At 43.0% G+C, this 23404-nt stretch overlaps 1 protein-coding gene across 4 annotated transcripts in view; it reads right to left on the reverse strand.

The window, feature by feature from the left end:
* The window catches only part of CMIP (c-Maf inducing protein), a 174635-nt gene that overhangs the window by 26449 nt on the left and 124782 nt on the right, over positions 1-23404 (reverse strand). For 2 of the 4 annotated variants that reach the window (XM_034788074.1, XM_034788073.1), the window contains exons 4-10: positions 14109-14270; positions 12478-12519; positions 9183-9245; positions 8101-8181; positions 5316-5461; positions 4638-4742; positions 3012-3365 (exon numbers count right to left, since the gene is read on the reverse strand). In XM_034788074.1, the coding sequence (XP_034643965.1) occupies positions 3012-3365; positions 4638-4742; positions 5316-5461; positions 8101-8181; positions 9183-9245; positions 12478-12519; positions 14109-14270 (953 nt within the window). The remainder of the gene's footprint in view (positions 1-3011; positions 3366-4637; positions 4743-5315; positions 5462-8100; positions 8182-9182; positions 9246-12477; positions 12520-14108; positions 14271-23404) is intronic. The other 2 variants (XM_034788076.1, XM_034788075.1) reach the window with 1 other exon arrangement.

The raw sequence follows: 23404 nt of genomic DNA on the forward strand, positions 1-23404 counted from the left end.
TACAAGTGATCATGACTTGATCACATTTATAATGTGTAAACAGAATAAAGTCCAGACCAGTAATATATATACTTGGTGCTTTAAAAGGGCAAATTTCACAAAGCTGAAAATAGTTATGAGCAAGATCAGCTGGGAGGAAGAGTTCAATCAGAAAAATGTGACCGATAATTGGGAATTGTTTAGGGACACTTTGCTAGACATCCCAAAACCCCACAATCGAACAAGGAGGCCGTACTGATTTAACAAAGAAAAAAGACCTGGTCAGAGAGGAAATGAAAGCAGCTATAAAACTAAAAAAATAATGACAGCAAGGAAGAGTTTTTAAAGTATATTTGGAGCCAAAAAATTTCCTAACCATGGTATTGCTCCATTATTAAATGGAAATGATAGAATTATCAATAACAATGCAGAAAAGGCAGAATTGTTCAATATTTCTGTTCTGTATTTGTGAAAACACAGATGCTATAGTCATGTCATATATGCTAACATTCTTTCCTTTCCACCAGCCTCTCGGGAGGATGCTAAACAGCAGCTACTCAAGTCAGACATTTTAAAATCATCAGGTCCAGAGAACTTGCATCAAAGAGTTTTAAACGACCTGGCTATGGAGCTTGCTGGATCGTTAATGTTGAATTTCAATAAGGAGAGGAACACTGGGAAAGTTCCAGAAGACTGAAAAAAAGCTAATATTGTACCAATATTTAAAAAGGGTAAACAGGATGACTTGCGCTGTTATAGGCCTGTCAATCTGACTTTGATCCCAGGGCAAAATAATGGATCGGCTGAAATGGGATTCAATTAATAACGAATTAAAGGACGGTAATATAATGAATGCCAATCAACATGAGTTTATGAAAAATAATTATCAGATGAACCCTGGTACTTTAAAAAAAAAAAAAGTGTTTACAGGTTTGGTTGATAAAGGTAATACTGTTGATATAATATACTTACACTTGACTTGGTACCCCACAACACTTTGATTAAAAAACTAGAACGATATAAAATTAACATGGCACACACATTAAATGGATTAAAAGCTGGCTCACTGGCAAGTCCAAAAATGTAATTGTAAATGGGGAATCATCACTGATTGGGTGTGTTTCTAGTGGGGGCCCCACAGAGATCAGTTATTGGCCCTACGCCATTTAATGGCCTGGAAGAAAACATAATATCATCACTGATAAAGTTTGCAGATGACATAAAAATTTGGGAATTGGTACATAACGATGAGGACAGGTCACTGATACAGAGCGATCTGGATCACTTGGTAAGGTGGGCACAAGCAAACAATATGCCTTTTATATGGCTAAATGTAAATCTGGGAACAAAGAATGTAGGCCATACTTACAGGATGGGGGACTCTATCGTGGGAAGCAGTGACTCTGAAAAAGATTTGGGGGTCGTGGTGGATTATCAGCTGAACATGAGCTCCCAGTGCAAAACTATGGCCAAAAGGGCTAATGTGATCCTTGGATGAATGAACAGGGGAATCTCGAGTAGGAGTAGAGAGGTTATTTTACCTCTGTATTTGGCTCTGGTGCAACAGCTGCTGGAATAGTGTCCAATTCTGATGTCCACAATTCAAGAAGGATGTTGATAAGTTGGAGAGGGGTCAGAGAAGAGCCACAAGAATGATTAAAGGATTAGAAAACATGCCTTACAGTGATAAACTAAATAGATTGAGCTCCTTTGAGTCTAACAAAGAGAAGATAATGGGTGGCCTGATTATTTTCTATAAGTATCTACAGGTGGAACAAATATTTGATAATCGGCTCTTCAATGACAAATCGGCTCTTCAATGAAATAAAGTGTAAATTTTAAACAGTGAAGGTAATTAGCCACTGGAATAATTTACCACGGGTCATGGTGAATTCTCTATCACTCCAATTTTAAATCAAGATTGGATGTTTTTCTAAAAAAACTGCTCTAGGAATTATTTTCGGGAAGTTCGCTGGCTTGTGTATAGGAGAGGTTTAGGCTAGTGATCACAATGGTCCCTTCTGGCCTTGAAATCTATGAATTACACTGTAACTCAGAAGTAGAACTGAATGTAAAACCCAGGAGCCTGACATGCAATCCTTTTGGGTCACACAGCTTCACTGTTTGAATACATGTTCCACTCTAATTTTTCTACTCTACCATGCATCTCATGTTGTCCCTTGATTTTACTTATTCATCCAGTTGATAATCTAAATTTCCACCCCAAAAAACTAGTTCTGAAAATCCTTTCAGTATCAATCCCTCTTGAAAGTATACTTGCTCCAGTGAAACCTATCCAAAAGACTAGCCTGATTAGGCAACTTCATGTCTCAGAGACCATGTTAAAATATCCCCAAGTGTATGGAATTAAATTCTAATTCATCTTTATCACAAGCATTCCGTAATGGTTTCTTGAGCAGTCGTTTATTTATCTGGGTTTCATTGTACCACGTGGACTGCCTAATAAACCGAGTAGCTTGTGAGGGAGGGAAATCTGAACCACCTATAAAACCCAGGCATAACGAGTTGAAAAACATTAAGAGCTCAATCCTGTGAAGAGCTGAGTTCCTATTGAGGGACATTTGAGCTCACTCAACTCCCACTGAAGTCAATGGGAGCTGTGGTGCTTATCACAACACAGGGTGTTGGCCTAAGGCGGGACCGTGTCTCTTAAAGCTAGTAAGAGAAGAGCTAGTTCCACCCCCTGGAATTTATGTTCAATAATCCTCAGTGGTCCAGAGGGGTGAAATGGGAATGTTTTGTGGGTAATAAATGACCAATAGCTGCCAGCAACAATATCTTGTCTCAATGTACAAAAAAGCTTTCCATGTTTATCCTCCGAATACTATTTTTAGAATTTATTGGCAGCACCAGATGCCTCTTTCAGACACTGGACTTCAGTGCTAGCATTAGATTTACAACCCTGTCTTATCTTGCCGGCTGCACACAGATGTTGGAGTTGACAGACCTCTGGGAAAAGCCCCCTAACTGTTAAGATGACGACGTACGAAAGGCTGTAAAAAGTCACTCACAGCATTTTTAGTATTTCCACGTAGCAGCCGAGGATCCTGTCTGCCTGGGCGCTCAGCTCGATGCTCATGGTGCTACAGGTGGGGCTGACCATCAGGCAATCAATCAGGTTGGGCTCACTATCGTTGCCGACATTTGCCGTCATCTTCTGGTTAGCAGTGTTGTTACGCTCCACTTCCACGTGGATCTCGTTCGATGTGACAATGACCGATTTGAGGCGAGATTCGCTCAAGGTGGCCTCTTGAGAAACCAGGTCAGGACTCGTGTGGAGAAGCCGGAGGGGTAAGTTAGGCTTTCGGTCACATTGCTGCTGGCAGCCGTTCCGAATTTCCTTCAGGCTTGGAGAATTGTCTCGACTGCATTTTAAAGAGAAACTTATAACATTAGTAACAAACATAACAGACATAAGATGGGGAAGACAGTGGAGCTGAGAAGCCACATTCTGCTGCAACTGCCCACTGTATTTTACCCCAGCCCATTTGATTATGATTATCCTTTTTATTTGGGTCACAAAACTCGATGAAAATTGTTAAAGCCCCAGAAGGACCATTCCACAGGCCCTTATACTGCGAGGATTTGTACTTTCCATCAGTCTGACTGCTGTGCCAGCTCAACAGAAAGGGGCGGGGAATGCCGCACTCTCACCCGAGGTACACAAAGCTGACGTGAAATTCATGTACAAGTGTGCAACTAAATATAGTTCATGTCCAGACTCTGGTCTACAGTCCTCTAGTTAGGAAATTTTGCTGGCTACTAGACAGCCAGCACATATGGGGAAAATCAGATAGGCATAAATGAGTAGGAAACAAAAACAGAAAGAGCCCTTGATGTTGACTGAAAAACGTAGAAGTACGTCAGTAGCCTGACACCAGGCCCATATTAACATCGATCTTGTGGTAGCACTCGAATCCGACCGGTTAAATGTCTCATGACAACAGACTGCGGTTGGAAACCGACCCAGGTACGGAGCTAAATTTACACTACGATTTACAGGAGGCCTCCTCTCAGATATCTACACCTCTTTAGAAATCAGCGGTCTTCTGGCTGTTAGTATAGCTCACTGTGTGGGGGAGACAGTCACTGTGCATTGGAGTTAAGGAATTGAAGTCTACATTTCAACTAGCTCGTCGTTCAGGTCGTGAGCTGCCCCAGTGTCACGAACACATAGCCCCAGACTGGAAGGGACCTTTGTGTGGATGCCTGGGAAGCCTCTTTACCTTGTGCATCTCTATAGGACCTAGTCACAACTGCAGGTCTCCCCTATAAGGTGATGGGCAGAAGGTGCAAAGGAAGATGAGCACTATAAGGTGTTGAGCTTCACCATCCTGAAAGATGTTGCAGCCTGCACACCCCCTTTCTACACTGGGAACTTGTGAGAAACCTCATCTCTGCATTATCTATTTAAGTGGATTACATCCAGGGGGACTAGCCATGGGAATCAAGGGTACTCGGCACTCACAGGACATGCTCAGTTTCTCACAAGATATATGGAAACAAATACAACAGGGTAAGGGCTCAACACACCTGATTCCGTTTGTGTATGTATGTGTGTGTGTGTACACACACACACACACACACACACACAGTTTGTAAACGAGCAGAACACAGTGTGGAAAAGTCATACTGACCTGTTGATAAATTCCTCATAACAAGAATAAATGGCTGCTAAGCAGACAGCTACAAGATTCGGCAGGACCCTGGGATGGGGGCATTGTCCAGTGGGACCGTGCATGCTGAAAAATAAAACAGAAACAATAGTGGTGGGAGGAAGTAACCAAAAGGCGACATTACTGTAATGAAGGGGTCTCTGGGTGACAACATTTTTTGGCAGAGAGGGGTCCCAGAACAGGAAACAGAGATTCGGGGAAGTTCAGGGAGATTGATTTAACCCCAGAAATTCCTACTGAATATGATCGCTTTGAGATCTGGATCAAGCTGCTCCTGAGTTTATTTACTGCAGCACTGTTGTAGCCCAGTTGAAGAAAGACTACCGTGAAGGTTCACAAATAGCAGGGCACTAGATAAGAGTTCTCACTTAAGGGCCTGATCCGAAGCCCACTGAAATCAGTAGTTTTTCCATGGACCTCAACTGGCATAGGATCAGGCCCTCAGGAGGCAAATTTGTGCTGATGAACCTCTAGTTTTCCCTGGTGCTTGCTAGTACTGACAGTGTTTCAACAAACATTGGCCACTCCATGGTTATCCACAAGGAAAATGATATTTTTTTTCCTGTTTTTCATCTCAGCCACAAAGAGGAACATGTTCACAAGGTTGGAGAATACTCCATAGAAATAACTGTAACTAACCTATGAATGAACTTCTTCACCACCTCCATGCCGGCATTCAGTTCATTCAAAGCCAGAATATACTCCTGAGTAAACAGTCTCAACCGAGGGCACTTCCCAAAATCCTGTCCAAAAAGGAGACACTCAGTGAAGCCGCTGAAACATGCCTGCAATGTATGTTAAAACTGTGTGTTTTCAACAGAGATCAGCCCAGGGACATTTGAATTCATTTCATCACTATGCTGACATCTTCAAGAGAACAGCAGGTACCACTGTTCATTGACCATACAGTCAGATTAATAATAAAAATGATGCCATATTTTCAAATTCTGTCACCCAAGATATACCTTTGGAATATGTCTGTACATGCAAAAGATCACCTTCCATGTAAAAATGTAGCACTTATACACGAGTTCCATTTTGCACACGCACGGCCCTCTTTTTGCATACTCAAGTGCAATTTCTTTGAGCCACAGTGTATCTTTTAGGAAGACACCCACTCTTGAGCTAAATACTGAATGCTGGAGAATGTCCTAGGTAAATTGTTCCAGTGGGTAATTACACCAGTTGCAATAGTTGAGCATGCAAATAGTCAGTTGAGCGTGTAATTGTCAGGACTTTTCAAGCAAATAATCACATTCAATCTTAAAAATTCCAGCCCTCCGTTTTATAAGCTGGTCCAAAGGGAAATGCTTTTACAGTCTGATGCAATTTGGAGGGGGGAAGCGTGCCCAAAGACATGCTGATTTGGAAACCTTTGCAAACCACCACCAGCTTCACAGTATGTCTGGAATTCCATTTTCTGGCTCCAGTCACATTAGTAAAAACATGACAGCTCATCTCCCGGTGATGGCACCACAACCCCTTGATAAAATTAGTTGTCTTATGTACCTAAAGTGTCAATTATTCAACATACGCTCTACCATTGCTATAAACCCACCAAAAACAGAGCGCTCAACTAGGAGCTATCACAGATTTCTCTGTTCAAATACATTAGGCCAGCTTAATGGATTCATTTAGCCTAATGTCCATGTTAACTGGGGGAAAAAGGCAAAGCAAACCTTAAAACAAACCAAAAAATGCTTACACGCAAACACACAGTCTCATCTGGCAAAGAGCTGAGCATCTCCTGGAGTGCCCAGCACTCAGCATATAACAGGATCAGGCCCACTGCCTTTCAATCACAGGCAGACAGAAAATGCTGTGGTGAATAACACCACCAGCAGCTCTTATATAGTCCTTTTCAGCCATAGATTTCAAAATGCTTTACAAGAGAAGATGAGTATAATTTTACAGGGAGAAACTGAGGCACAGATCTTGAAGCAACTTGTCCAAGACCACAGAGCACATTAACGGCAGAGCCAGTAATAGAGTCCAGGTTTCCGGACTCCCAGACCAGTCTTCACTGGATTTCTAAGTGGCCTGCTAATGCTATGAAATTAACACTGGGCTCTTTGCGTCTCTTCCCCAAGACAACGTTTTTATATACACACGTACGCAATCTAAAGAGACTATTCAGAGTATAATTCCCCAGAGAGCAGTAAAGTGCCCATATCCACTCCCATTAATATTTAACACTGTAAATTCTTCAATTACACACAGTGGTAAAAAGGCATGTTGATTCCCAATCTGCAAATGCTAAGTATGGTAAATAGGAGCAATTCTCTTAAGCTAACCAAATACAAGCAGCACACTGTGCATTTAGATTTTATTTGAGACCCCACAAGAGCACTGGATTTTATTTATTTATTTATTTTTGGTAGTGGTAGTAGTAGTATTTTTAATGGTCTGGAATCCAAGAATAACATGTACAGAATATTTTATTGAAAGTTATGGCATATTCAAAAATGACATGTCTGGAGAGAACGGGCACAGAACCAAGAATACAGTCTGTTGGCCATGTCGGGTTTGTTAGTTCTGAAAACTCTAGGAGTTAAAAAAAAAAAAAAAGAAAAGAGTTGTATAAATAAGAAACATGAAATGTTTCACTTGGGATGTATGTTGTGACCCAGAAAGGCTGTGGCTGTCGTCTATAATTATAACAATGAAAATAAACCTTTTGTGCACTTATAAAAGCATGAAACCCATTCCAGGGATCATAGCAAACTGCAGCTTAGTGCAATAAAATCTACTTATGCAAATTAGAAACTGTACTAGCAGCACTAGTACCCTTCAAAGAGCACATAAAAGCATCTTCTCGTTCCAGAACAAGACAGGCAGCCATTAGTGTTGCTGGGAAGTGATAACCAGCTATTGGGCTCCACCCGAGATGGCTGCACTTCCTGGTATTAATTGACATGCCTCGTAATAAGTACCCCTCTACCCTGATATAACGCTGTCCACAGGAGCCAAAAAAATCTTACTGAGTTATAGGTGAAACCACGTTATATCGAACTCGCTTTGATCCGCCGGAGTGCGCAGCTCCGCCCCCCCCCCCAGAGCGCTGCTTTACCGCGTTATATCCGAATTAGTGTTATATCGGGTCACGTTATATTGGGGTAAAGGTGTACATACAAATAAAAATAAGAGGTCAACATTTTCAGACTTGAGGGTAGCATTTTCAAAAGCACCTAAGTGAGTTTAGTGTCTATCTAGCTTAGATGCTTTTGAGAATCTCAATCTGAGTGCCCAAAGGTAAGCACCTTAGATGTAGTGCATGGCTACAATGCATAAGTGTACACACATATAATGACCAGGCATCATGGTGATGGGTGCATTATAGACAAGAAAGATAGCCAATTCATACGTAAGGGGTCACAGTGATAGCTCTCCTAACCAACCAAATTCATACAACATCGATATTTACCATGTTGTGTTTGAGGATTCTCTGTACCACCGGTGTGAACACTTCTATGACAACCATGGACCGAGGGCGTTCTCTGCAGTGCTGCAATGAGAAACCAGAAATACGTATGGAGCTTGGAGGAACCCTAGCCTTTACCAAATCACTGTCTAAAACCTGAGACTACAACATTAATCAATAATATACTTAGGTCTGCTCTACACTACAGACTTATACCGGTATAGTGTAACTATGTTGCTCAGGGGTGTGAAAAATCCACACACCCCTGAGTGATATGGTTATACTAACCTAACCCCCCGTGTAGTCAGCACTATGTTGGCAGGAGAGCTTCTCCCACAGACATACCTACCGCCTCTCACGGAGGTGGATTAACTAAGCCAACAGGAGAGCTGTCTCCCCATTGACTTACATCGTCTTCATTAAAACACTACTGCACTAATGTAGCGTTTTAAGTGTAGACTTGCCCTTAGTCACCTGGAGCCAATTTGGGATTTTAGATGCACATGCCCTAGAGGGCAGGCACTGGCCCTACAGGTGGTTAATAACAATGTGTGAATGACTTTGATAAGTTTCTGAATCCGCCAATCTGACAGTCTTTCCTTACAAATGAATTACCCAGTAATCAAAGGGACCTGATGAAAAGCATATATTCAACTGTTAGCAATTAGACTTTCAATTGAAATGTCAAATCAGTTTAGAGAGGAAAATTAAAGTTATAGCAGCTTTTTCAAATTCAAAGACCTTGGGATCTAAAGTCCAGAACCCTAGTAACACACACACACACACACACACAAGCTTGCAGGAAGAGGACAGTGTAGTGTATGCCCCACATCATGATCCATCAGAACCCGCTGGTTCCAGTGGCACTTACACTAGCAATGGGACATACAATAAGACATCACTCTGTGTCACAGTTTGAGGATTATATTCCTGACGTTTAATACTATTTTACAGTCTGGCCCATTAAGAATAGTGATCTTGCTGGCCATCAATCAAAGATAGAAACCAACTGGAGGAATCAGTTCAAGAGGTTAACAAAAACAAAACATCAATGAGACTTCAGACAACGAATCGGTTCTTAGTACCTTGCAGAAGAATTCACAGAGGTCAGGCGGAGGGTGATTGTTTTCCAGCAAAGGTGCAATTGCCTTGAAAATAAAAAGTTAGCATACTTCAATTTGACTTCATCACACAGGCCAGCCCTAATAAAAGAATGTGAGGAGTGAGTATATTTTAAAATTCTTTAAAACAGAGACCTGGATAAGAAGGTGACCATAAATTTAGTCTAATGCCGTGTTGTAGCAGCATCGGTCCCAGGATATTAGAGAGAGAAGGTGGGGGAGGTAATATCTTTTACAATAAAACACAACATGGTAAGTATCGACATTATAGATAGCATTACAATAAAAGATACTGCCTTATCCACCTTGTCTCTCTAAATTTAATTAGATGCTCTTAGGATTAAGTTACATATTTAGGATTTTAGGGGGAGTTTGTTTTGTTTTCTGGAACAGAATCTACCACTAATAGAAATGTGGTTTGTTTTTCCCAAGTGTTAATAAGGAAACTAGGGTTTGTTTTATTTTTAAATTATGGGCCTAAATTCATCCTTGTTGTAAGCCCATTGGGCAAATTTTGCTTTCAGTTTCACCAGTGTAAATTCAAAAGTAACACCACTGAAGACAACAGGTTACTCCAGATTTTACACCAGTGTAAAGGAGAACAGAATGGGACTTATTGATTTCAGGGGTATTACACTAGGGATGAATCTGACTCATGATTAAAGTGCCACTGCCACTTTATTTAAAGGGTTCTAAAATATACTTAAACACATACACGTTATGTCTTTTATAATGAGCTCATGCTCAGATGTTACTAGCCAGTACAAAACAGACCCCGCTTGCAGGGAATGACAGATTTCCTTTCATTTTACCAAGATCACCACAATGACACTACTGTTTTTGTGGACACTACACTCTATAAAAAACATGACTCTAACTTTCCAAAAGTTCAGGTCAACCTCTCTTTCTCCATCGCTAGGCAACCTGATGTGGTTATGTACTGTAAATATATTACAAGTCATACCTGCCACTGTGCGTGTAATGAAATTATGTTGTTGCTGTCTCCTTTGTAAATTAGAAAGCATTACTAGAACAATGCATTCTCCGTACATGATGATGCCTTCAGGCTTTTTGGAGTAAGGGATTCCCGGTACTAATTTAAAAAGTAAAACTCTTTAACAAAGCAGCTAGACATTTGTGTATTAAACTTCTGAACGACAGGCATTCTACCTGGATGGCATTTGGGGATTTTGCTAATGCAGCCTGTTTGATTTTATTTATTTATTTATTTAGGCCTTCCCACAGGAGTTCAGTTCAAATTAGCCCATCAAAATCACCATGAATCACAACACCCACTCAGCCAGAGGAGAAGATTAACATGAACTTCTGGAATGAAAACCAAGCACACCTGCAAAGAGCTGCCTCGATTTTACATAACACTGGAGCAGCTAGAGCTGGGTATTGTGCAATCCCCCTCCCTACAGCTGTTTATTTCTTCACTGGTCATGGCCTTATAGCAATATATTCTTACTACAGTACTATACAAGTGGTGCACTCTTGCTGTAATATTCAGCTGGACTATAATATCCTTGCTACATATTCAACAGTTACCTACATTAAGGGCTCTACCTGAATTTATCTTTATAATAATTTGCTATAGCATCCATCCTCCTCCATCTCTCTGATAAATTGTATTGCAAAGTCACGGTGAGGGTTTTATGCCTGCCTGTTGACAGAGAGGTTATCAGATCAAAGTAGTTGAAGATGGGAATTGCTGTTTGGTGTCCACTTCCCAAAGAGACAACCAGAATTGGCAGTCTCAGAGAGGCCGAGAGCTGACTGGGCCATGGAGATTCCCCAGTCAGTAATCTCTCTGGAACAAGGACAGTGTGGAGGAAGCCTGCATTCCTCTGCTCAACCTATGCCTGTCCTGTGGATAAAGAGAGAGCTTTGCTTTGCAGGGCTGCCCATCTGTTATCTTTCACCAGAACTAAATTCACATGCATTCCACACAAACCCCCACTCCACCCCAAAAGATATGGAACTAGACCAGGCGGAGAATTGGTTTGTTACTCTCTGGCAATTTGGAATGAGAATCAGGCTGTTAGCTAAATCTAGGGCAAGGCACATGGCTTTATCCATATAGGTAAATCACTGAGGTCACAAATATTTACAACTACCACTACTACTAAGTAAATAAATAATAAGAATAATGCAAGGCTGCTGCTATATTTGCAAGGGGCTTAAAAAACCCAGAAATTGTATTTCTGTTAATGACTGAGGCACAATCTTCAGAATTAGATAAAAGCCAGAATAATTGGGAGGTTTTATTTGTTTTTTTTAATTACCAAGATTTTCCCCTTCCCTCAAATAACAATTATCACTGACTAGCAACAGGAAGTCTAAATTAACCTTAGCACTGTAGTAAAATGAAATCCATAGTGGACTTCTGAGCAAAGTGACTGCCACTTTAGAAACTTATCGTAATGACTGATACCAGCTAAAGTCCTGAGCAGGAGTTAAGTGCAATTCACACCTAGCAGTGGCTACATTTTATGTCATGTTGTTTTGCAGGAAGATTCATGGAGACATGTTATGATCAGGTGGTGGTGAAGTACTAGATTAGATTACTAAGAAAATCTCCTGGAAATCGCCAGCAACTGAAATTAAATTACAATGATTGAGAAGCAATTTTTACCTCTGATCAATTGTTGGATTTGTTAAGATTTCATATTTGGTTGCATGGGGAGGAGGGCTACCTTTTGCTTCAGTTATTTATGTAACCAAATAAATGCACTGTAAGTAATCAGAGAAAACTGAAGAGAGCATTTTCATATCCCCTTGTGTACACGGGTAAAAGCATACGCACTCATTCCCACACTTGCAAGGGCAAACACGTGCTCACACACCTTCCACAGTCTAGCCCGAGTGTGCACAAAAGCACAACAGCACACTAGCCCCCGAAGAAAACCATGGGGCCCACAGGCTCTGAGAGGTCAAATTTGGCAGGTGCAGATGTTAACATTTGCAGTGTGCAACCATGCGGGGAGACAATTCATCCTTAAAGTTCTATGGAGTTTTATACACATTAATCTGGGATCTTTTATTGTTACTTATACCAAACAGGAAAAAGGGGACAATAGAAATGTGAAAAAGTGAATGGGTTAAACGGGTGTGACCCTGCACCCACTGAAGTCAATGGTAAAGCTGCCACTGATGTCAATGGGACAGGAGCAGGCACAATAGAAGCCAAAACAAGGGCAAAATGAAAATCTGAAACACAGAGTGACCCTCCAAAACTTGACATAAGGACACTCACCACAATAATGCTCTCATGGTCTTGAGTGGTTAAGTTGGTGTTCTGAAAAGGTTAAACAGAAGAAATCAATGAGCTAACTTTATTTTGAAACTGACACGGTCAATGCACACACCTCAGCCGATGCAAATGAACAAGGAAAAAGGTCCGATTCTGCAATCACTAACAGGAATAAAATCAGGCTCTGTTAAAACCATTCCTTTAATGCAGGTTATCAATAACTTACTATCGGGGCCAAGCTCACTTCCATTTCTCACAAAGGGGTGCTCAGCACCTACAGGATCGTGACCCCTGGATTTACAGCCAGGAAGTTTCAGCTAAATGTTGATGCTCCCTGAGATACAAATTAATGGAAAGACTGAACTAGTGAGGGGCATTTCTTAAAAAATGTTTTCTAAATTTCAAACTTTCAATTCCACAGACTGAGTTAATAAAAGGTTTTCCTTGTCTCTCTCTGCCATGGCTGGAGGACTAACTGCAGCAGTTTGCCTGTAATTCCTGCCTACTAACATGGAGCCAAATATACCACCAGCTGTGCTCCGGCTCCGCTCCAGCTCCAGGCAAAAACCTGCAGATCCACTGCTCCGGAGCTGCTCCGCGGTCCAGCTCCGAGCTCCGCTCCAAAGCTCTGCGTGCAGCAATGCTGAAGTCAACTGATCTGCATCAATTTCCTCCAATACAGTATTTCCCTATGTTCTCTGTGTTCCACAAGGCGCTACAAGGTTACAATAGTGCTGCAACCTTAGTGTACCAAAGGAAAAGCAGCTCTTTTTCTGCTCAACACAGATGTACACAAAAGTGCAGCCTACCCTTCACCCCCTTTACCCAATAGATACAAAATTCTGACATGCATCACATTTTATTTTTGTACCAGAACTGAAACAACCAGAGAACAGTTGCTAAGAGTAAGAAGGAAACCCATTTCAAAGCGAGTAACCGGTTAAATACAGCACCAAATGCTACAAAATAAAAATGGGGACAAATGATATCAAACCTGCACAGAAGTGGACCATCTATTTGACACAGATATGGGGGAGGCTAAAACCTCTGATATCTCCATTTGAAATTGCAACACGAAAAGAGCTGCTTATTAGGCTTTATCAGTGTTCACATCCCACTGATCTGTTGTGAGAATGATCTAGTCTGTTACATACAAATAGAGCCCAGCTAAGAACCCAATGAAGAACCCTCTGGTTTTGGGGAAGGATAGCTCAGTGGTTTGACCATTGGCCTGCTAAACCCAGGGTTGTGAGTTCAATCCTTGAGGGGGCCACTTAGGGATCTGGGGAAAAATCAGTACTTGGTCCTGCTAGTGAAGACAGGGGGATGGACTCAATGACCTTTCAAGTTCTAAGAGATAGGATATCTCCATTAATTTTTTTTATTTTTTTTTATTTATAAGTCTATGGGAGTTTTGCCATTAACTTCAATTGGCTATGGATCAGACCCATAATGAATGAGTTATCGACTACCACCACCTAGGGAGTGGGCCACTGGAATCAAAAGGAATCACGGTGCATATTCAAGGGCAGAATTTTGAACTTGAGTTACAAGTTTGGGGTGGGGGCAGGTTGTTAAGTGTTTGTTTTTTCCTAAGAGAAAGCAACAAGATGGGAACATCCTCATGGTCTTACCTCCGAGAGCAGCTTTGAGACAATCTCCAGTGGTGCTTGATGGATGGAATCATCCTGTAGTGGAGAGTTTAGCGCCATGTCCACCAGTGTCCTAATCTCCTTCAAAACAACCTCCCAACGGCTTGGGTTACTAAGCACTTTCTTGTACTTGTAAATCTTTTTCTGCAAGAAAATATAAATAACCATACACATACCATTGTGAGACTGTCATGGTAAGGAAACTGCAAGAAAACAGTGGCTTCCCTAAAACTTTATTTTAAAACTTCTTCACATTTCATCTTTTATTTATTTTTTAAAAAAGAAAAATGCAGTGCTCAAACTCTTTCAAGGGGGAAAAACAACCTCCATGTGTATAAATTTGCGGGTTCATAATTCCATGGAAGAAATGGGTTATGGCAGCCACATTTTTGCTTTGGTTTCAGATAGGTTGACAATTTTCTAATCATATAAAACCGAACACCCTTGCTCCACCCCTTCTCTGAAGCCCTGCCCCCCCTTGCTCCATTCCCCCTCCCTCTGTCGCTCGCTCTCCACCACCCTCACTCACTTTCATTGGGCTGGGGCAGGGGATTGAGGTGCGGGGGGATATATGGGTTCTGGACTGGGGCCAGGGATGAGGGGTTTTGGGTGCAGGAGAGGACTCCGGGCTGGGGCAGGGGTTTGGGGGTGCGGAGAGGGGCTCCAGGGTGCAGAGAGGGACTCCGGCTGGGGGTGTGGGCTCTGAGGTGGCGCTGGGAATGAGGAGTTTGGGGTGCAGGAGCGAGCTCAGGGCTGGGATCCCGGTGGCGCTTACCACAGCTCCCAGGAAGTGGCCGCCAGGTCCCTGCAGCCCCTAGGCACATGAGTGGCCAGGGAGGCTCCACGTGGTCCCCTCGCCCCCAAAGCTCCCACTAGTTGCAGTTCCTGGCCAATGGGAGCTGTGGAGCCGGCACTCAGGACGGAGGCAGTGCGCAGAGTCTCCCTGGCCGCCCAAGGGCCGCAAGGACCTGGTGGCTGCTTCCGGGAGCTGCACGGAGCTAGGGCAGGCAGGGAGCCTGTCTTAGCCCCAGGCCCCCGCAGCGCTGCTGACTAGACTTCAAACGGCCTGGTCGCTGTTGCCAACCGGAGCCACCAGGGTCCCTTTTCAACTGGGCATTCTGGTCAAAAACCAGATGCCTGGCAACCCTAGTTTCAGAAGATGAACTATCTGTCACTGAAGTATGCTTCAAATCATCCATATATTGCAAATGCCCCTGTCCTTGAAGCCCAGTGGAAGATAACAGCAATTGTACCCTTTTCAGAGCCAAATGTCCTTTTGAATAAAATGTAAATAATTGCATTTAATTGCTAGGAATAGTAAAAAACCCGCTATTGCTCTACATATGATTTTTTCCTCCATAGTCAAATGATGAATTATGATTCTAGAAAAATCTCAGCATTCTTCACTCAGAACTAGAGCTGGTCAGAAGAACTTTGCCGGAACCATTTTCCATTGGAGACTATACTTCAGTTGAAATCTAAACACTTTGCAAAAACGTGTCCATTTTTTTTTTTTTTTTTTTTTTTGGAGGGGGAAAAAAAGGAAGAAAAAGTTCCTAAACATCCCGTTTCAGTATTTTTAGAATAGCTTCATTTTTTCCTTTTGAAATGACTTTCCATTTTAAATGTTTTTTATATGACAGAATATAAAAAAGTAAAAATTGAAAGAAAGCATTTCAATAATATCAAAATGAACTTTTTTCATCAACCCAAATCGAGAATTTTTCCGGAACTTTCTTTTGCAGAAAATTTCAAAGTTTTGGAGGTGTCATGAACAAAAATCTTTCAAAAATCTTGAAATCCTTCATGACATGGCATTTCCATTCTTCGCCCCGCTCTAGTAAATACCTTGATCAATGGATGGTCCCCGTACACTTTTATATTATTCCTGGTAATCTCCACACACTTCAAAATCTACTAGTTTTCAACACCACACACACACACACACACACACAAGCTAGATCAGCAGAGGATCAACTCTTGCCTTCTGAATAGCTATGCTCCCATGAATGATTATAGCATAGACTGTGTTGCGTTCATATATGGTAATCTTTGGGGAAAACCCCACCCTCCAAAATCCCAAGAGTAACTGGATAGAATTCTAGAAGCCTAACAAAATGATGATGAGAGTAAAAATATCACCCCATGTCATCATGATGGGTACCTTAAAAACCAATACCGATTAGTCCAGACAGACAATCCTCAATCTCCATTCCAATTCACAGGCCCAGAAAGAGCATAGCCTATACTGACAACTGGAACCTAGCTGCCACACCCCCAGGAGTTTTTGCTATGGCTCGTTTTCCTGTTTCATTTATGTCTGTTTACAAATCTGATCCTGTGACCAACGTGTTCAATGAAGTCCAGATACATTTTCCCTCTGGTTGGAGTAAACCATATGGATAGACAGTTCCTCAGTTTGTACACAAAGCATAGAGTTACGCACACACACTCACAAATGGACCCACACATTTAGCAGCTGCAATACAGGCCCTTTGAAAAATCACTCCCTTAACGCACACTATGAATTTAACACTGGTATGTAGGCTACAGATCAGAATCAGAAATTTGATATCTAGACACAATTCTCCAGCATTCTCGTTCAGAAATGCTTTGCTGATGTGTTAATCAGCATTTCGCCCATTCACTAATACAGCGCAGTCCTTCCAGAATCATCGGTGAATGATCTGTAGCTATCTGCTTATTAATCACTTCTTTCCCGCTGTGGCATCAGCTTTAATGGTCAATACAAGAGCGCAATCTACTCCAATTGTAGCAGAATGCAAGGGGAGAACAATAAAGAAGGGAGAATACATCTCACATACCAAGTTTTGGCTCTTCACAACGATGAGTCATGGCCTTAGTGCTATATACACAGGCTGATGAAGTATTCCAAATCAGTGATTTAAATACACTTTTCATTTTAATTAAATTTATACAAATGAAAAAGCCCAACAGCAGCCACTCTGGCTTGCAAAGCATTTTGAAGATATTGGAAAATAAAAAGAAACAGGAAAAACACAAACCCCACCCTGGATACTAAAGATATTTCAGATTTTAGAGGGGAGTAAATGCCTTTAGATTTGAAAGCTCTTTGGAGCAGCCCTTTAGGGCTTCTAAATTACTGAGCACATTGTCATCGTTTAATTATTATCATTATAGTCTTTCTTTAGGAAACATAACATGATGCTCCCATAGAGATTTTAATTTCACTTATTTATTTAATGGTTCTCTATAGTTTCCCTGGCTACAGCACGGAATAAAATCTAATCTTTCTAGGCTGATCAGTCAGCCCGATAACCCTAAACTACTAATTTTTGGCTAATTATGCACAGTGCGCAAAGCATCCTAAACAAAGCAAGCTTAGCAAAGTGTTTTCGACACTGACATTTTACACTTCTGTCCTAGGAAATAAGCAAATTAAATTCAAAGCAGAAACCAGAGGATGACAGACCAACAGAAAGCAACCAGCTGGGCCATCCCATTCATCCACTCCTCCCCCAACATTCGGCTCTTCTTCCCTTCATCACCCCCACTCAGAAGGCTTACAGCAATGTGGCTTCAAAGGGCAGGTGCTGCAGTCTGAAGGGGAGCTGCTGCAGAGAACCGTACTGTTCGGTGGGAAGACCGTACCACGCAAACCCTTCTGCAGCCGTCAAATTCTCCCGTGCAGATATAAATAAATCAGAAATGGTTTCCATTCAGATGTGAAGCCGTATATAGGAGAAGAAAGAGGGAACTGAACATCCTGCCATGCAAGAGAGACCTACAACAATTGCTGCTGATGCCAGCCGGACAGCGATCAAAAGGAAGCTTCGAGGTTAGGCTACCTCTGCACACACGCCGTGGCAGCTGCAAGCAAAGAATCCAAAGGGCTCTGTATTGGCTCCAGCTTTCCAGGACAAAGGGGTTTAATGTGCTCACATGACGCACTGCTGTCTTTAAACAATGTTAAAGGATTTCTGAATGATGGTGGGAAATCAAAAACAACAGCATCCCCGAGAGGCTTGAACTCTGCTACCCTGAACCTTTGTCCATGGTTACACTGCTGCTTTTGTCAGCATAATGTTATTTACTGTTGAGCAGCTCACTGAAAGCCTCAATTAAAGTCTGAAACCCATCAGCTGGTTACCAGAGCAATTTGGTTTGCATCAGCGAGCACTCGGCCAAAGCTAAGCCATCTGTCCTCTTACCTGCACTGACTCGTGAGCAAGCGATAACTAGCACTTGGGGGGCGGCGGCGGGGGGGGGGGGGGAGAAGGAGACGGGAGGCTGTGGCCCAAGAGCAGAAACAGGTCCATTTAAGGATGTAAAATGTGCATGTGTTTGGATGCAAAATGTGCTTCTAAATTAACAACCCCCCCTTGCAATCCAGGTAATGTTCGTGTCACGTTTAGGTAGTTTGTCCTCCTCCCATGTGGCACGGCCCTTTAAGAGTTTGGGGGTGCCTGATACACAAAGCCTCAGGAGATATGGGGGGGAGAAGAAAGGGGATCCCAAGAAGAAATAGCATTCAGAAGGAATCCTGTTCCTGTGTCTTTAAGAGCCTGGAACCTCACAGAGAGGGCAGGGCAAGGCTCCCCTCTCCCCCAGACAGTAAGGAATGAGCTGGGAGAAGGGACCAGCATCAATGCTGCCCCCTCCCTCATAGAAGGGCAGATGCCTGCCGACACTGTGGGAAGCAAGAAGCCTGCTGCGGGGTCCTGAGACAGCAGGGAGCAGACACCAGCCGAAGGCTGCCAAACCCGCTGAGCCTGTGAATTAAGTGGTGGAAGACAGAGACGGAGATGTACATTGCTGTCCAGAACCAGGAGAGCTGGGAACAACCTAGATGACAAGCTTCAGAGAAACCTCGAGAGCCAGAAGCACCTTTTGTTTATTTGGGACTTTTTGTTATGGCCCTTTTTGGTATAAGTAATAAACAAGCCCTATGAAGGGTACTATCGAATCAAATGTCAAGAGTGCCTGAAATGGCGTTATTGACTACCTGAGAAGGGAAACTGAGCGAGGGAAGACACACAGCTCCATACTAACTCAGCAGAGGGTACTACAGGGCAGGCATGCCCTAGGACCGCCCAATCCCGCAAAGCTTCACTGGCATGAGCGACTCTTCACAGATAATGGAGCTATTTGCGTCAGTGAGGCTTTGCCGAGTGGGCCTGAGCTTTGCAGAATGTTTATGGATCCTCACCCTGAGCAAGGACCAACCCCCGGAGAGGCCATAGCAGATGTCCTGTGGAAATAGTTGCACTGTGTTGCCAGTCATGCAGGCAGATTCAGGTCTATCCTGTCTAGGCTTTTTCATAAAAAAAAGAAAAACCCATTCAGTAGGGATGTCCTCAAAAGAAATCACATCTCAGATGACGACGCACACAAACACGCCACAGCAGACCGCACGCTCTGACCCTGCTGGCTGTTGCCCAACCAGAACCACAAAGCTTTCTAATGCTATTCCAGAATTTTTCTGTAACGACTTTTTTAAATAAAGCTGTTCCACTTGAAGCGGAAGTGGAGGGAAGCACAAGGAAAACATAATAATGCTTTGCATTTATAGGGCACCTTTCATCCAAGGATCTCAAATAACTTCCATTAATGAAGCCCCGCAGCCTGCCCCCAAGAGTCCAGTAAGCCTTATTCCCATTTTGATGTGGGAGAAACTGATACTCTCATAGGTTGTGACACACACAGTGAGTCTGTGGCAGACACAGGACTAGAACCCATGACTTCTGATTCACACTCTTCTTCTACCACCAGTAGATCACACTGCCTCGCACACAGAGAGCTGCGGACAAAAGGTTCAGAATGGGAGAACCCAGGACACAGAAGGTTTAAAAAAAAAAAAAATCCTATACATAATGAAGTTATATGCCCTGAGAGCCTAATCCTGCCGCCCTTGCTCACTGAACACTCCCAGCCTCTGGTTGAGAATAATGGGACCATTTACATAAGTAAGGGCTGTAAGATCCAAGTCTAAATGCACATAAATGAAAAGAATAATCTCTTCCTGGGGTTCTGATGTCTCTAGATCCCCCAAGGAGACATTACCCTTGGTATGATGATGATGAGAAAACGTTGGTCTCCACTGTGCCCAAAATCCCATTCCGCTTGCTCACTGCTGTTACAGTCCGGGAAACATTCTCAGTTTTTGACAGCCAATTTCCCTCAGGGACCTGAGGCATTTTTGAGGTCTTAATAAAGAATAAAGAAAAAAACAAAACCACAACCTGGAGTGTCCTCTTAAATTCTAGCACTTGGACTCCAACCATTACAGGATTTCAGCTGGGATCATCTTTCCCCTCTCTCTGCTCGACTGCAGGTGAGCTAATTGCTCATTTCTGTAGACGCACTAACAGTACACCATGGCTTCCCCAGGGCTGTGTGCGCCAGAAATTACTGATTTATTGCTCAGCTGAGAAAGGCAGTTCCAGCAAATGGGAAAAAGGCAAGCTCCTTCCCAGCTCACTGCAGGCCAGCGCTAAGCCAGGCAACGTTTCCAGTTCTATTCTGACGGCAAGATGGAACAGTTATAAACTGAGGCTGCATTTCCAAGGTGCACATGACTCAGGTTTGTGGAATGCACAACACAGAAACTGTCACACTGCATCAACCAATGGACCAACTTCTGAACAGCTCCATGTAAAGTGCTGCACACAAGTCATTCGCAGTGTACAACACACACATTGTATTTGTTTTACTAAACCCAAGAACGTATTCTTGAGTGCCATCTACTGCCCCTTAATCTATTAACTAAATATAGAAGTGTGTACACACACACATATATATGTACAGACATAAAGCATCCAGTCCAGTATCCTGTCTCTGACAGTGGGTGACACCAGCTGCTTCAAAAGAAGGTGCAAGAAATTCTGTAATACGTAGTTAAGGTATAACAGACCCTAAGGAAACTTTCTTCCTGACCTCCAAGAGTAAGAGGTTGGCTTAAGCCATGGAGAGCGTTTTCTCGTAGACTTTTTTTTTTTTTTTTTTTTTTGGGCAAACAAAGCTCATATCAACAGCATTTGCTAGCTCCAGTCCTGGGCCCTAATCCTGCAAAGGAATCGGCTTGCCTGGAGCCCATTCTAGTCAATGGGACAGTGCATGGGTACATATCCTTTTGCAAAATCAGGGCCTTATATACTGACATGACTGAAGCCATGACCCCTTCATAACTGTCTGGATGCCCTACCTATAAAGCACCCATGATTTATGGCTCTCTGGGACAGCTCTGTTTGCATCAGCAACATCATTTAACACTTTGCTCCAAAACATGAGTTTTCTTCATTTAAATTTTGCCCAACCCTAAACATTGAAGAATGTCAATTCCCACCCACCACGTAGGAATGCATGCTTGGGGTAGGCTGGGCAACGGTGACTAAATTCCCACAAATAACCAAATACCAAAGAAATGCCTTAGGAGAGAGAGGGGAGCTTTTGGAGCTAGGGATTCCCTGAACCTCCCAAACTATTTCTTGAGGTTTGCAAAGCCAGTTTGGGTTTGTATAAAACGTTGTATCCTTTTTTCTCTCATGGCGAGTCCACTTTTTCAAAATCTTGATTAAAAATAGAGTCTCCTGATTATTTACATTACATTACATTGGGGCCCTGTTGTGCCAGGCTCTGTACAAACACATACACCCTGAAAGACAGTCCCTGCCCTGAACAGTCTACGGCCTTAACAGACCAAGGGAGGGGTGAAAAAACCAAGGCAGAGAGGTGGAGCGACTTGGCCAAGGTGTCCCAGTGAGTCAGTAGCAGAGCTGGGAACAGAACACAGGGCTCTTCCCTCCTAGGTCTATGCTCTAGACATTAGACCATGCTGCCGCGTTAGTTCAGTGCTCTGTACTAAGTACAAGAGAAGCCTCACACATCTGAGCTAGGATGGCAAAAGTAGGTGGGATATATACAGCATCAGCTGCATTTTCTCTTCAGAATCTCCCCCACCCCCACCCCCATTCTTCTCCCTTTTCTACCCAGTCTATCTGGATTTGTTTTCCACTATGCCCCAACTCTCCCCCCTGTCTTTTCACTGGGCTCTTTCTCTCTTCCTCTCCCCCAGTCTCTGCTAAGCACACATTTATTACAAAAAAACCCAAACTTCCAAAGCAGAACACTCCACTGCACACACTTCTCCCCCTGGGGAATGGATGCAACAACACACACATGACATGTGTTAGTCACGTTGCTTAATACTCTCTGCGTGAGTACTACGGTGATGAGCGCGGCATAAGCACCTATACCAAATCGAACAGAACAAGAACCCGAGGACAGCTGAACCTGTGCTGAACTTCCAGGGCCATGAAGTTTAGGCAGGTTCAGCATTAGGTGAAAGAGTTCAGCTGTGGCTAATAAACAAACTGGACTACGAAACAGACGCTCCCCATTGACGTCAGGGCTTATCTTTCCTTGAGATCCTGTGCTGGAAAAATGAAAGAGCGAAGATGGTTTCACTGCTGCTCAGGCTGATACAGACAAGAAAAGGAGATGGGAAAGGAGTGCTGGCACACAGGTAGCACGCTCATCAAGCGCACCACAGCAGGGTTATGCTGAGGGAACTTAGTAACTACTCACTGAGCGACCACCCTCCTCCTTCACACAGCAGTGGCTTCAGCTACTCAGCCAATGGTGTGTCCTGTCCTCTCAGATGAAGCAAGGCTGCTCTGGGAACGAAGGAGCAATGGCCAAAAACCACCCATGGGAAACACACATAGAAAGTGACTAGATTGCCTGTACAACAGCAAAACATCAGGGGGGCCAGTTCCTCTCTAGTGCCGTTTGTGTAGGCTGTGACCACTTGGACCACTGTCTCCCACCTGTGCACCATAAAAATACATGCAGAACACTAACCTAATATTTCTGCTCTCTCCTGGGAGCAGCCCCTGATTGCTTCCCTGTTTCCCAATCTCATCTGTCCTCTCATAAAGCCAGAGAATCACATCACCACTCACATGCTCTCTGTACAACCAATGGTATTTTACAATCAGACAGCATCCTTCTCCCCATGGATCCTAAAGTGCTTGACAAATTACAGCCACAAAGGCCACTACCAGCCTGCAGCCACCTCTGCTAAGAGGATGGCAACCAACCTGTACGCAAGAGCATGGGAAATGAGGGGAATTTAATACAAAGAGACAGAGGCCAAGAAAAAGAGTCCCTTGGGGACTTTAAAGATCCATAAAGGACAAGCAGGATTTTGTTTTTTTTATGGACTGTACTATGGTTTCGTATGAAAAGTCCTTACATTCAAAACCATTTAGGACTCAATATTATAGACCTTGGAA

The sequence above is a fragment of the Trachemys scripta genome, chromosome 13 (assembly GCF_013100865.1).
Source record: "Trachemys scripta elegans isolate TJP31775 chromosome 13, CAS_Tse_1.0, whole genome shotgun sequence".
Classification (NCBI taxonomy): domain Eukaryota; kingdom Metazoa; phylum Chordata; order Testudines; family Emydidae; genus Trachemys; species Trachemys scripta.